Here is a 13,366-nt window from a genome sequence, read left to right on the forward strand (position 1 = left end):
GATTCAAATCAGCCCTTAAAGCCCATCTTGTACACCTGGATGGACTCCCCACAGTATTCCAACACAATTTTGAACCCCACAAGACCTTAATTTTACATACATGTTATGAAGCTTTTTTACAGCACCATTCCCCACCATAGTGGTCTTATGCCACATGTACCTTATCAGAGAAAATGGCATATTGTGCCCCAAACCAGGCTTAGCAGACTGTGGTCTACAGAAGAAGATGAAAGGAAAGCAGAGCAAAAAGTGAGGCAGGGAGAATATGGAATAGGGTCAGGATGCACAGAGCTAACACATTGGGAAGATAAGATGGGTTTGCTAATGGCACCTTGTAAACGGTCCTTACGGTTAACCCATTCATGTTCCCAGTCTCACTAAGTAAAAATACAACCAAAATGAACCCACACGCATAGCAAATGCAAATTGATGACTCAATTATCAAAAAGGTGTCAGTGTATCTAACTGGGTTTAAGAGCAAAATTGTATTAAACCAACAATTCACTGATGATTGTCAGACACCTGATAGGCCAGTGCTTCAAATCTGATAGACCATATAGGTGGGGAGAAGACAATCTTATTGTGAAGGCAACCCTTAATAATCCTATTGAAATCCTGGCAAAGAGAAACAATTGAAGCTGGCCAGAACAACTTGATGAATAATCATGGAAGCTTACGGAAAGTAATTTATTTTTTTAATGCGTAATATCCGAATTGCTCTGAATGATTCGACTTACTTATTCAAGGAATTCATAATTAAATAGCCGGAAACATGAAATGATATCAATATCTTTCTTGACTTACCTTGTTGTAATACTGAACTTGTACTGAATGCCACTGACCATCACTCACACCACTGGGAACAAATGGGGCGACCGTCGTGCTGGATTCACCTACAGGTCAAGGCAAAATATCTTAAATATAAACTTAGTGGGATCTCAAGTTAACGCTTGAAGTAAAATCAATACCACATGATTGTTTTTCAGTACACGATCAATCTTCATTTAACCCTTCAAAACCCACAATAAAACATCATATCACATCAAAATGCCATCCATTTTCTTTTCAATATGAAACAAGTTTGTGGGAAGCAAGAGTAACATATTATGTTAGTCTGGGGTCTCCATAGACAGACTACAGTGCTGCTTTTTTCAAATTGATTTGTGATTTCAGAAGGCACCGGGCTGGTGGCTTTTGCTTTTACCCTGGGACCTGCTACTAATGAAGAAGTGTTATAATCACTGCTGAGGACCTCTCGCATAAACTGGCATACAGAGAGTGGGAAGATGCAGGCCTGAGTTCAGCAGCAGCAAGTCTAAATCATCAGCAGCATCATAGAAAGTCCAAATCATCACAGAAAGTCCTACATAAACACTAGACATTCGGGCTTAAAACGCGGGATCACTCTGCAGGAGCATAATGATCTCATGAGTTATATGGTTGCATTGGGAGGGCACATTCAAATCAAAAGCAACATGTTTGGATTTGTGTTATATTTGATCAAACAGCATCCCATTTACAATTCTTCAGTTTGCAGAGGGACTAGTAATGCAAGTTTTGAACAAGCATGTTAGAAAGTGGGCAAGTTCATGACTGTCAATTTCTTTAAATTCTTCAATGTATTTTGACAAATGCATGACATTTTTCACATTTGTTTAACTCCTAGTCATCAATTTTCCAGAAATAAACTCCAAAAAACGTTTTACAGGTTGCACACTGCATAACTAGCCAGAAGGAAGTGTGGATAAACACAGAAAGAGAAGTGCAGATAGAGTAGAAAGAGGGAGACATGTTATCAGTGGGTCAATGGGCAAAATGTGTTCCTTAGAGAAGGGTCTTCAGCACCTTGCGTTAATGCAAGAGATACAAGGCCGATAAAATGTGCATCAGTATCTCATTCCAGAGTTTGGGTGCTTAGCAGGAGGACTGTTTTCAGGCTCGTACCGTCCTGCATCTCTTGGATTCTAATCGTGTGATGTTGGGGCTTCTAGTGCTGCAAAGCCCTCCAGAGATGGTGATCTTTTCAGCCAGTCTACAAATATAAACTACAATTCTTCTACAAAACTGGCATAAGACAAATACAAAACAAATCTAAAAATGAAAATTTACTAGAAAAACTCTCAGTAAACTAGGTATAGACCGTTTCCCCATTTGTTTAGCAGGGAGGAAATGTTGCAGGGAAATTATGTGCTGAAATGTTATTCTGCAATTTCACTATAGGTGTAACTGAAAATTAAATTGAAAGTTTTACATTTTTTGCAAGTGAAAAATTATTGATTTTGCCCAATTTCACAGGCAGAATGGAAAATTCTCAAAGGCTAGTTTTCAAACATTCGGGAATTGCATAGGGCATGGCCAATAATCAATTACTGAAAGCAGTTGACCAAGAAAAGGAAGTCTTACTGATTCTGCTGGAGTTTCCAGCTTCTTTTTATGACGTCGACCAATGTCCATTTTTGTGGTTTACCAAAGTCCTAGAGGACCCTCTTGCTAACCCTAAATTCTTCCCACCTGTAGCATTCCCCAAGGTTCATGATGGTATCCCATGATATTCAAGGTGTAACTGAACCATTACACGACTGCGACTGCCTGTTATGTACCACAAGTAGGAAGCTATAATACCGACAAATCGGCCCATAAGAAACACTTAAAAGCCATTAAGCCATTGACTCTGTCTTTGACACCTTTTAACATCAATCAGACCCAGAATAGAGTAGAAAGTACTGTCATGTCTAGGGTCATTAATTACATTAACCAAGTGCAAGTTGTCATTTTTCATTCCCTTGCTTCACACAATCCAACCTGTTGCATCTGTAATGTAACTTCCTGTGATGATGCCAGCAAGGTGAAAGATCACATGGCATTACTACCTGCTATGCAATTGGGTCAAAGGTAATGTGATATCACTTCCTCGGATGTCATCAGGTCTTTGATGTTACTTCCACTACCCCTAGCATTTTGGTGAATTGACGTCCCTGCTTTAGCTCTTAATTCTCTGTTTGCCATGCATGCTGCAGAGGAGCACATCTTAAATCTGGAATTCTGGAGTTTAGAGCGGGGTTGTGTCGGTGTGTGTGTGTGTGTATGGGAGAGTTGGTGAAAATGTGGACCATGGAACATTGCTGGTACATGAGCTTTATAGCCCCCCCCCCCTGTTGTGTTGGGTTTATGAGCGGTTCCATATATATTGTTATGCCATGCTCTGGTTTGAAATTTGCTTTCTTAGATTTGGTATGCTGTGTTGTGTTCAGATATACCAGGTCACAGCAAGCTGCTGTCAGATCCATTAAAACTCCCCAGCCATCACTCCTCAATGTTAAGCTGCTGTGACATGTTATGCAATGTTGGCCTTTTAGGATCTACTTGCTTTGTACCCAAATATATATTTTCTGGAAATCTTAACATGAAATTGTGCGTTTTAATTTACACCTTCCATTTGTTTCTGTGCCCCTTACCTAAACACAGCCCTTTTGAAATTCCACTCCCCCCACAGTAACTATATCCAACTCTGTTCCAGCGTTGCGTTTTGCTTTATTAATTCTACCTTCACAGTTTTCGATTTTGTAACTGAATGGCATTTTTTGGTTTTAAGGTAGTTTAGCTAATGTTTGTTTTTATCTGTTTATTTATCCACCCCTAATTTTTGGGTTATAATGCCAACTTTGTTACAGTCGATTCTTATGATTCCTCGTGTAAGGTCATTTTATGCTATGGCATGTTCTGTTATGTCATTTTACATTAATGTCATGTCGCTTGTGCAAGGAATACAAGCACATTGAAGCAACCGGAAGACAACCTGTAACACTCTACCAACACCCAAATAAATAAATAACTAACTAACCAAATACATAAATAAATAAATACTACATCAAAACAGCTCTCAGTTCATGAAAATGGCCACAATGCCCAAAGTAGACCTGTATATGTAAGCTGGAAATCACAGTGTACAACGTTACTGAGGCTAAAACACATATGCTGTCCTTTCAATGGGACACTGTGACTGCAGATCATGTTGAGAAGAGTAGACAAGGCTGGACTATGCAGATTAACTAGCTGAATAGCCTAGCCTCACCCCAACAGAAAATCAGCCTCTCACTTCACTATTACCATCCCCATAAAGCATTGCCCTCAGAGGAGCCACCTATCCTCAATTAAGAGGGCCCAACATTTGTCAAAGATTTCCTCTCTATAGAACCTGCCTAGAGATAAGGTAGAAGACGGGTTGTTCTCCTGTTCCCTTGTGTATTGTTTGAACATGGTCTGGCTAACAAGGACATAAAGGCGATACAGGAAGGTCTCAAAGCCTGACCACCCATGAGCCAAAGATATGGTAAGATAACTAGTACATTTTACAAAATAATTGGGCTCATTGCAGCCTCTCCAGGGACAAAGGTTCCTTCATTTGTTGGCTTATTTAATCACAAAAAATCCACCTATCATCACTAGAATGTCTCTCATTGAAGACTGTCAGGCTTTCAGTCTTCTGGCCTAGACTGGGCATCTCCTCTCTGGTATTACCTACATACTTGCCTTTTCCCCAAGCATGTGTGGCATATTGTAGTTTGGATAAATCTCCATGTTGTTCTGAACACCAATCTTGCTTACACCCCTCTCCCCCCTTTCATAATACTGAGAAGAGGAAGAGGGATGGAGTCAAAAGGGTCACTAAAAGCCAATGCCACGTTCTAGTCATTGGAGGAGGTTAACAAGTGCCAGGACATTTAAAAATGGCACACCTGAGCAGGGAGACAGACTCGCATCTCCTAACGCAGTTTGGGATACGGGAGGAGAGCAGGCTGAAGACTGGAGCAAGGAGGCTGGCAAAAGCGGCATGCAGGAAAGTCACACAGAGAAGGGTTTGTGACACCATTGTCACAGACAGCAGGAGCTGCCGAATGAAGCAGAATACAAAGAAGGAACCACAGAGCTGACGAGCCGTGCTCCGAGTCCTCAGGCAAGCAGCAAAGGAAACAGTGAGACGCAAGCTGTCAATCGAACACCAATAAGCACCGAGAAAGAGATTGGGAACCGGGGCACTTCAGGATGAATGCCACGTACCGTTACCAAGGCGAGTGAGCCCAAATAAGGGAACTGGGACATGTGTTGACATTAAGACTGTTGCAAGAGGGTCGAAGACCCAATACATTAAGAATATAATTTCCTGGATACAAAAAACGAGTGAATGCTGAATTGATACAATCCTAGCACGAGAGTAAACCAGGCAAGTAGTGAGTCTAGGACTCACACCCATGTGAGGAAACCAAAAGCCCTGGCAGGAGAGTAAACCAGGTATACTGCTAGTCTGGGATCCGCACTCAAGGATAAAAGAAATAAAAAAAAAACTGGCAGGAGGGTATACCAGGGGCAAATACCCCTTTTGGGAAAAGGATATTTGAGGTCTAAAAAGTGAGAAACTATAGGTCTAAAAATACTAGAAGGTTAAGGCGACTGTGGAGTATTTTCATCCACACCACTGTGCCACACTGCACCCCTTTGCCAATGGGGAAAGAAAACTGTCAAAAATTGAGGAAATAACCCTGTAAGTGCCAAATCTTAAAAACTGCGCATGGTGCATAAAACCACCAAAGAGCTGCACTCCTTGCTACACACCACACAAACAGGCAAAGTGGTGTAAAAGCAGGAATCACTGCTGGCATCTGTCATCTGTCACTGCCATCTGAAATAAGTCCACAGAATGGCTAAAATCCGAAAATGCTCTTCAATACAGTTTCCTAATCCATGGCAACCTTCAAAGTGCTGTTGGCGCTAAATTCAGTCATTTTCCCCAGTGAATTATTGAAAGGAAAGTGTGCTGAAATCATGGATTCTCCAGGCAGTCACAGGAATCCAGATCTCACTGACTGACAGCTACATCAGAAAATTGGCTGTCAAACCCAGTTTAAATGTATTTCTGTATCCTGAAAATTGCAAAATCCACTATTTCAAGCATGTTGGTGAAGGGCTAATTCTTTTAAAATGTTTAAATCCTTTATAAACTGTGCTTGTATTTTATATAGTTGAACTGAAAAAACTTTAATGTATAGGAACCCAGTCTGGAGCGAATCAACATTTCTTCTGCTCTAACAGTGCCTGGCCTGGGTAAACTGACATCTCTGGTTGACACTTCCTTGAGAACAGGAAGGCTAATGGCTGTTAATGGTTCACACATAATGAAAACAGAGGAAGCTTCAGACCTTTGTCTACTGGCTAACCAAAGAACAAAGGACAGGATAAGTGTTGACCTCTGCAAGGATGGGCAGGATGTGGAGGAGGTTTCTCAGGGAACCTCAAAGGACTGGACAGCTTCTGCCTAGAAAGGGGAGGTTACACAGGAGGGCTTTGGTGTGAAATCCTTATGTTTGATTAAAGTTTAATACTCTTTAACAGGACAACCGAAAGAGGGATACATCTGAATCTTGGTAGACATTAAACTAATTTCTGCCTTGTGATTTGAAGACATTGAAGAAACTCATACCATTTAAGAGACAAAAGTTATGAAAAATGTCTGATTGTGGCAAAACTATAAATGTTGCAAGCTTAAAATTGTATGTACATGATCCCCTGATTAGCACCCAGAGATGTATCAAATTGGAAATGATTAATCCAAATTGTTAATGGTAAAATTGATGAAAATCCATAGAATGACCAATACAGCTCTCACAAAGATTGGAAGTGAATGTAAATGTAGATAATTGAGTATAAAGTATATGTGTACAATTCTCTGAGGGTACATAATGGTAGAAATGTACATTTGTATGTTTTGGGTAAAATTCCAGGTGGGAGTTCCTAAATCCTGTCATAAAATGACAGCTCAGCTTAGACTGCCAACCAGGACAAGGCACACGCCAGTAGCCACTCACAGACATGGGGGTGTGTTTTGAAGTTCTGCCCACACCATAAACTGGGGGTTGGCATTTGTAATGTATAAATATAGATGTTTCACTACACAAAGGACACACTGCGTCCAGAACAGACTGCTTCCAGAACACACTGATTCCAGAGCCCATCCAGATGTCCATGCAGCACCTTCTTCCAGAACTCTTCAACTTATAGCTGACTCCAGAATTCTTTGAAAGACCCAGATTTCTTGCAGAATCCAGACTCTAGCATTGCAAAATTATTACTAGCCTGACCCAATTGCAAACATCCCCAAACTTGAAGGGATTTCATTTTAATTCAGCTTGGCTGGCTACCAGTTGGCTTGCCCTCTGAAAAATTGCATCCGGCTAGAAGGGGCCCTTCCTAATACAGTCTGAGTTGCAGTCCAAAATTGATCAGAACCGCGCAGCTGATCCGAATCCCTCCAGAATTGCCCTGTGCCGGTAGACTAGATCCACTTCATTGAGCAGAGCTGACAGTCCAATTTAATAACTTCTTCTGTAAGTATTAACAGGAAGAACAGTGACCCTTAGTATATCTGCATTGTATTATCCCTATCTCAAATCCATCCCATCTTTAATTCAGGACTCCAGTATTTTTAGAATCCTTTTTACGCTGATTGTCTCACCTGTGTTTCAAAACCATAACTCCATAGTGATTCTGAATAACTAAAGTAAATCCCAGGAAGGAGTAGAGTATCCAAAACAGGACGGGGTACGCTGATCACGTGACTGTAAGATCCACCTGTGGCATTCTCTTTTTCATAGTCATAATCTAGTGTAATCAAACCCATGTGTAATTTTCAAAAGCGCATTTCTATTTTCATTTTCGCACCTATTTTGCAAAAACGCCTTTAACTAAAACCTCTATAACTCCCTCAGTTTTAAAGATAGAAATGAAATGTCACCTCCCACTGATACCTAACATCCTTAGCTACGTCCTCAACTAAAAACTGCATCGCAGAACAGTGTATTTGACCCGTTTCTCACAGCGAATTTGCAAAGTTCAAAAGTTTACACATGTTTCTGTACCATTTCAAAGTGTTTTTTCCATCCCTTCCTGATCTGAAATGTGTATTGTTGATATTATCACATTATTTTCAAACTGTCATTTGCCAAAATAAGGTTTTCTCTCTTGTGGGGGGAGGGAAGGTTGCCTATAAACTTTAGACCTTGTCTTTTACTCCTGATTATATGCTGATTACTCGCATTGGTGTAGGATTGCTCATTTTTATTTAAACAAAATATTGTAGGGGGAGCATTAACCTAAACGCTATCTGTGTGCAAAAAAAACTGTTCTTTTTCCCTGTCTTTTCTAGTTTGCCTCCTTATAAGTTAATTCAATTGCTTTGCTTATTTCTGAATTGTATTGTCACTCTTTGGGTTATTGCTGCCCCATATATATATATCTATAGTAAACCTATGTGTGATTTGAATATTAAAATATATAAATAAATGTTTACCTTTACAAACTAGCCTGATTCCTGTTACAAACTAGCCTGATTCCTGGTTCAGTGTGACCTGGGGTGTATTTTGAGACGGTTGTGATATGAGTGGTATATCAATCAGAATATTGAACTTATAGACAAAAATAAAATAAGGGTTTCATTTGCGCACTACATTGCTAGGCGAGACCTAGGTGTGTGCCTGATTGAAATTCCTTACAGGACAGACCCCCCCTTTTGGGAGCGGGATTAGTGCAAATCAGAAAGGGAAGGAACATACCCCTTTGCAAAAGGACATCAGAGTTCTGAAAGAAAGAAGATATATAACTGGAGAAACTCAAGGGAAGAGTTATCCCCTTGGGTTTGTGGAGTAGATTAAAGCTGAACAAAACTCAGCAGAAGAGCCATACCCCTTGAGAGTGGGTGTACTCAGTATGTATGCAGCCAGTGTGGTTTGTGTTCTAAGTAGTTGCATTCTAATGTTAGGCGTGATGCAGTGGTTGTGTGAAATCAGAATGAGTGAAGCAAGGCTGTGGACCTCACAGTCTACATTCTGACTGTGGTGGAACTTGTGTATGAGATTATGTGTGCAGCTAGGCTAATTGTTTCATGGGATATAGCTACGTTCTAAAGAATGTTGAGATGTTTTTGGAGGTTCGTAGTAGGTATGTGTGCAGCTAAGCCAAACTGATTGAGGGTTATGGCTGCCTTATATTGTTTGTGGCTGCCTTGTATTGTTTGTCTGTCTGTGTGGTTTGGTGGGAGGCCGCTATTCCTGATTACTTTCCAGAGCCTGCTGAGCTGACTGTATCTATCCTGGAGGTTCAGAGTATTGGTTCTCTGTGAGAAATCCCATGTCTAGTGCAGAATTTGGTCTGATTACCATGTTTGAGGGTGTCTTTCCGGGGTTAGAGTATTCCTGAATATGGTGTTGATGATAGGTGGCTGCACCTCAATGTCACTTGCAGGAGCTGGCCTTGACAGATTCCTCACCTACTTAAGAGCATATTCCCTAAGGTGGAACAGAGCAAGTCTGTTTCTGACGCTCGGTTGTAAGTGCCAGTGGGCCCCTTTTCCAGGCCCCTGGTAGTTGTTTATAGCGGGTGGATGGGCATTCCTGACATGGTTTATGGTTTGTGATGTGGAATTATATTGCATCATTGTCCCTTACGAGAGCAGGAGTTCTAGAGAGCTCATCTGATTCGTGGGCGTAGTGCATATCCTCAAAAGCCAAAGAGCGAGTCCAACAAAGCATATCTGATACTGCGCCGGGAGGCACCAGGGAGGATGGATGGATATGTCCACATATTCCGGTACCAATATGAGTGATAAGGACGAAACCAAAACTGCTCAGTCTCCCGAGGACCAACTTGATTATATGAATTGTGGGGGAATACATAGAGAGATCGAAGTTCCACTTGTCAATCAATGTATCCCTCAAAGCCCCCTTCCAGGGGAAATTAATTGGAGAACAACAACCTCTGCTCATGGTTGACACAGGAGGTGAAGCGGTCCACCTGAGGGTTCCTGAGGAAGTTGAAGTTCCCATATAGTTCATCCTAACAAAGTTGCAACTCACGCAAGACCATCAAATGCTTGTTCAAGGAGTGTTCAACAATGGTCTCTGACTGGTCCTGGTGGGCGGCTGACAAAGATGTTCTTCACCAGAGCCTATGACCACAGTAATTTTGCTTCCCTGCAGAGAGTCAGCGAGTCCACATTACCTCTCTTGTTTGGGTAATGCATGGCCACGCTGTTGTGTGTCTGAATGTGGACACACCTGCCCCCACAACAAAAGGAAAAAAAAGCATCCAGGGCCAGGCTGAGGGATCGCAGCTCTGGGAGGTTGATGTGCTTCATTGTCTCAATGGGGGACCATAGGCTACTCACCATCCAATTGCCGAGGTGAGAGCTCTAGCCCTTCAACAAGGCATCTATGACAAGTGCCAAATGCAGTGAAGCTTTCTGTAAAAAGCTGCTGCACTGTGTTAGTTTTCTCTTAGAGTCCTCCATAAGGGATTCTGCAACATATTGGTCGAGACCTGCAAAAGGTCCATCATCTGTTGTCAGCATAGAGACCATTGTAGTGACCTGGTGTGCAACCGAGCCACTCACACCAAACAGATGTAGAAGGCCATGAGCATCATTTTGAGCATCTGCTGAAGTCATGGGGCACAACTGCTTCCATATATACCACCCATGATGTCACACCCAGAGTCATGAGGGTCAACAGCACAGAGCCAAGCTTATTTAAAGCTGAAGTGCACCCTTTGGTGGCTGAAATCGTTTTTGAAGCCAGACTTGAGTCTGCAGGATAGTTAAAACAATTAAGAATCGGTGGAAGAATTCATCCATTACAAAGAAATCCAGCAAGAAAGATGGAGGCTAATCGAAGTCAATAGCGCAAAGAATGATTCTTTCACCACGGAGGGGCGTTCTGGTCTAGTTGTTAACACACTTGGAGTCAAACTAGGGCTGTAAACCTATAATAGTAGGTAGGTAAGGCAAAACATTCAGTCTGTACCGAAATCAGGACAGGTGAACACTTACACATTTTGGAAATTATTAGCCAGCATTTATTAACAGAAGAAAGTTTGTAGTACAATATCATGAACTGATTTAAAGGTAAATTCTGAGATTACATAACATCTGACACAAAAAAGGAGGTGCAGATACAGAAGTGGATAATTATGATGCATGGACACAGCCCTGCACTTGCTGCCCACCAGATCAGCGCCCTCACAACACATGTAGCAGGTCACATAGCAGACAGGTGCTATACAACTACCAACAACACTACATGAACATACACAAAAGCTCCATGCATGGGTATGTGCCATTTTAAAATAAAACACATATAAAACACGTAGGACTTCAAAACTTGACTGCATTATTGACCCCCTTAAGTGCTAAGGATGAGAATGCTCGTCCTTTTTGCATAGACTTGATTAAAGCTCAGCAGTTGAAGCAACTCTACAAGATCCATTAATGTGGTATTACATATCAGACAGCTCTGCTGCTCTTCATCATACCTCTCACTCATAATCTTCAACATACATCTTCAAGATGACAGCAATGTACGATGCACTGACCCACTTGTGTATATCATTCCACAAGCTTGGTATATGGGTATTATCACATACCATAAATTACTCTGTCTTCAGGTTCGAGGGGAGGTTAAATAAGATACATAGTTGCTCATGATATTTCTGAAATGCTCTGGGGTTCAAAAAGCAACAACCATTTGAGTGACTAATTTATTTTCTTGAACAGCTGGGGAGCCACAAAAGGGTCAAAAAATGCATATATAATGTGACAAATATGGTTTCGAAGAAGGAAACTGTCAAACTGTTTTTCCTGCCGTTCCTCAAATGGATTGTGGGCCCGGTGCTTAGGGTGTGCTATTACGTTGAGCAATCTATTGCATTTATTGAAGAATCAAGAATCAACTGCTTGATAGCTTTTACAAGAGTATGCCGACTAGCACGTTTTTCTTCAGTTAAAACAGAGTAAACATTTACCGAAGTGACATAAAAAGCCGGAAGCAAATAAAGGATAGGCTTCTACACAGACAAAAGACCCAGTCGCGGAAGAAAAGAAACAATATTAAGAAATGTTTGCATTTGGAATACGGGATTCATGTGTGGCGGATTCCCTCCCACCTTGCGCTAACACACCTAGGAATATAGCAGCACCTACACACCCACAACCAATCATAAAAGCAGAGGTGGGTTCAAGCTTGGACTCGCCCACTGGGCATTCGGCCCTTGGCCAAAAAAGCCGAGCAAACAATGAGGGACTTTTTTCTTTAACGTGTGGGGCAGTCTTTAACTGAAGAAACCCATCCTCCACTGTGCACTGAAATAAATTTAGTGCAACGCGAGGAGCTTTCATTTAAATCAAGCTGACTTGACTCATTGATATGCATGAGCCAGGCTGCTCTGTGACGTGCAGTAAGCTGGGACATCATGCAATGTTAGGATGATGCTTGCTGGCATCTACTAGTTTGGTTGACCACTGTGCCCATGTGCTCACTGTGGGGGCAAGCATGGAGCTTAGCACGCGTTACATCTGTCTGCTCTATACAGATTTTGCTGAATTGTCTGTGCAGCGCTGCTTTACAAATAATAGCAGTTGGGGGGAGAAGCAGGACTGGTGCTGAACAATCCCATGTTAGAACCCCAATGCTGGGGTCCTCCGTCCCTTTTTCCGTACACCCAAAACTGCTCCACTGTTCGGAAGGAAAGTGGTGCAGCAGCAGGAGCAGGACCTGATCTGATGGCTTGCATGCTGGGGACTCCTGCTAGTCAATCTGCCCTCTAAATTCTTTATTGTCAGGTCTTTTGTCCCCTTGATCGCTCTCCATTGGGTAGGTCTGACGTATTTCTCCAATTCATGCCACGACGACACTGGCATGAGTATAGCGGAGCTCCTTTCCATGGGCATGTAACATAAATAGAAGTTGTAAAAGCCTTGTTTTAGGCTTTTATGCCTTCCATTCACACCACACCTGACACCTGATTTTCCTCAGTTTGTATGGCGGAGAGGAGGGGCGGAACGCAACTTGCGTTTCTGCTGCCCTCTTCCTCTCTGCCATAAAAATTCTACTGCATTTGCGCCCGCAAGCTTTTTCATGTGGACGCAAATACAGGGGCTCCCTATGGAGCCCGCCGGCATTTTGCACCAGCAACAGGCAGGCAGAATCCATAGGGATTCATTGTAAATGCCACCTGTCATGCGCACATGGCAGGCAGTGTTTGCTTCATTTTCAAGTGCAGTGCAAAAGTAAGCACACAATCTTGTACGCAGCCATTTGCCCTGCACTTTTACACTGGGCCGTGCAAATAAATTCGACAGTGGGGACCCGCTTACGTTGTGGTGCACACTTAATGGGTCCTCGCAGCTGAATTATGGGACTCATGAAAATGAGTTCTACAGCGTTTCATTTCCGGAGGTCAATGTTGGCTGCCTTGTCAAAAACAAAACACGTAGGGGCTCAATTTCAAGTTCCCCGTGATTTGACGGCAGGGACCTGTTACATAG

General features: G+C 42.1%; 1 protein-coding gene and 1 long non-coding RNA gene across 4 annotated transcripts in view; one reads left to right on the forward strand and one right to left on the reverse strand.

Annotated features, from left to right (window-relative positions):
* The window catches only part of CELSR1 (cadherin EGF LAG seven-pass G-type receptor 1), a 526,468-nt gene that overhangs the window by 234,511 nt on the left and 278,591 nt on the right, over positions 1-13,366 (reverse strand). For all 3 annotated transcript variants that reach the window (XM_069629236.1, XM_069629235.1, XM_069629237.1), the window contains exon 5: positions 805-893. In XM_069629236.1, coding sequence (XP_069485337.1) covers positions 805-893 — 89 coding nt within the window. The remainder of the gene's footprint in view (positions 1-804; positions 894-13,366) is intronic.
* The window catches only part of LOC138514009 (uncharacterized), a 103,268-nt gene that overhangs the window by 47,000 nt on the left and 42,902 nt on the right, over positions 1-13,366 (forward strand). The gene's annotated exons all lie outside the window — the stretch shown is intronic.

This window comes from Ambystoma mexicanum, chromosome 12, assembly GCF_040938575.1.
Source record: "Ambystoma mexicanum isolate Mex_15411 chromosome 12, UKY_AmexF1_1, whole genome shotgun sequence".
Taxonomy (NCBI): Eukaryota; Metazoa; Chordata; class Amphibia; order Caudata; family Ambystomatidae; genus Ambystoma; species Ambystoma mexicanum.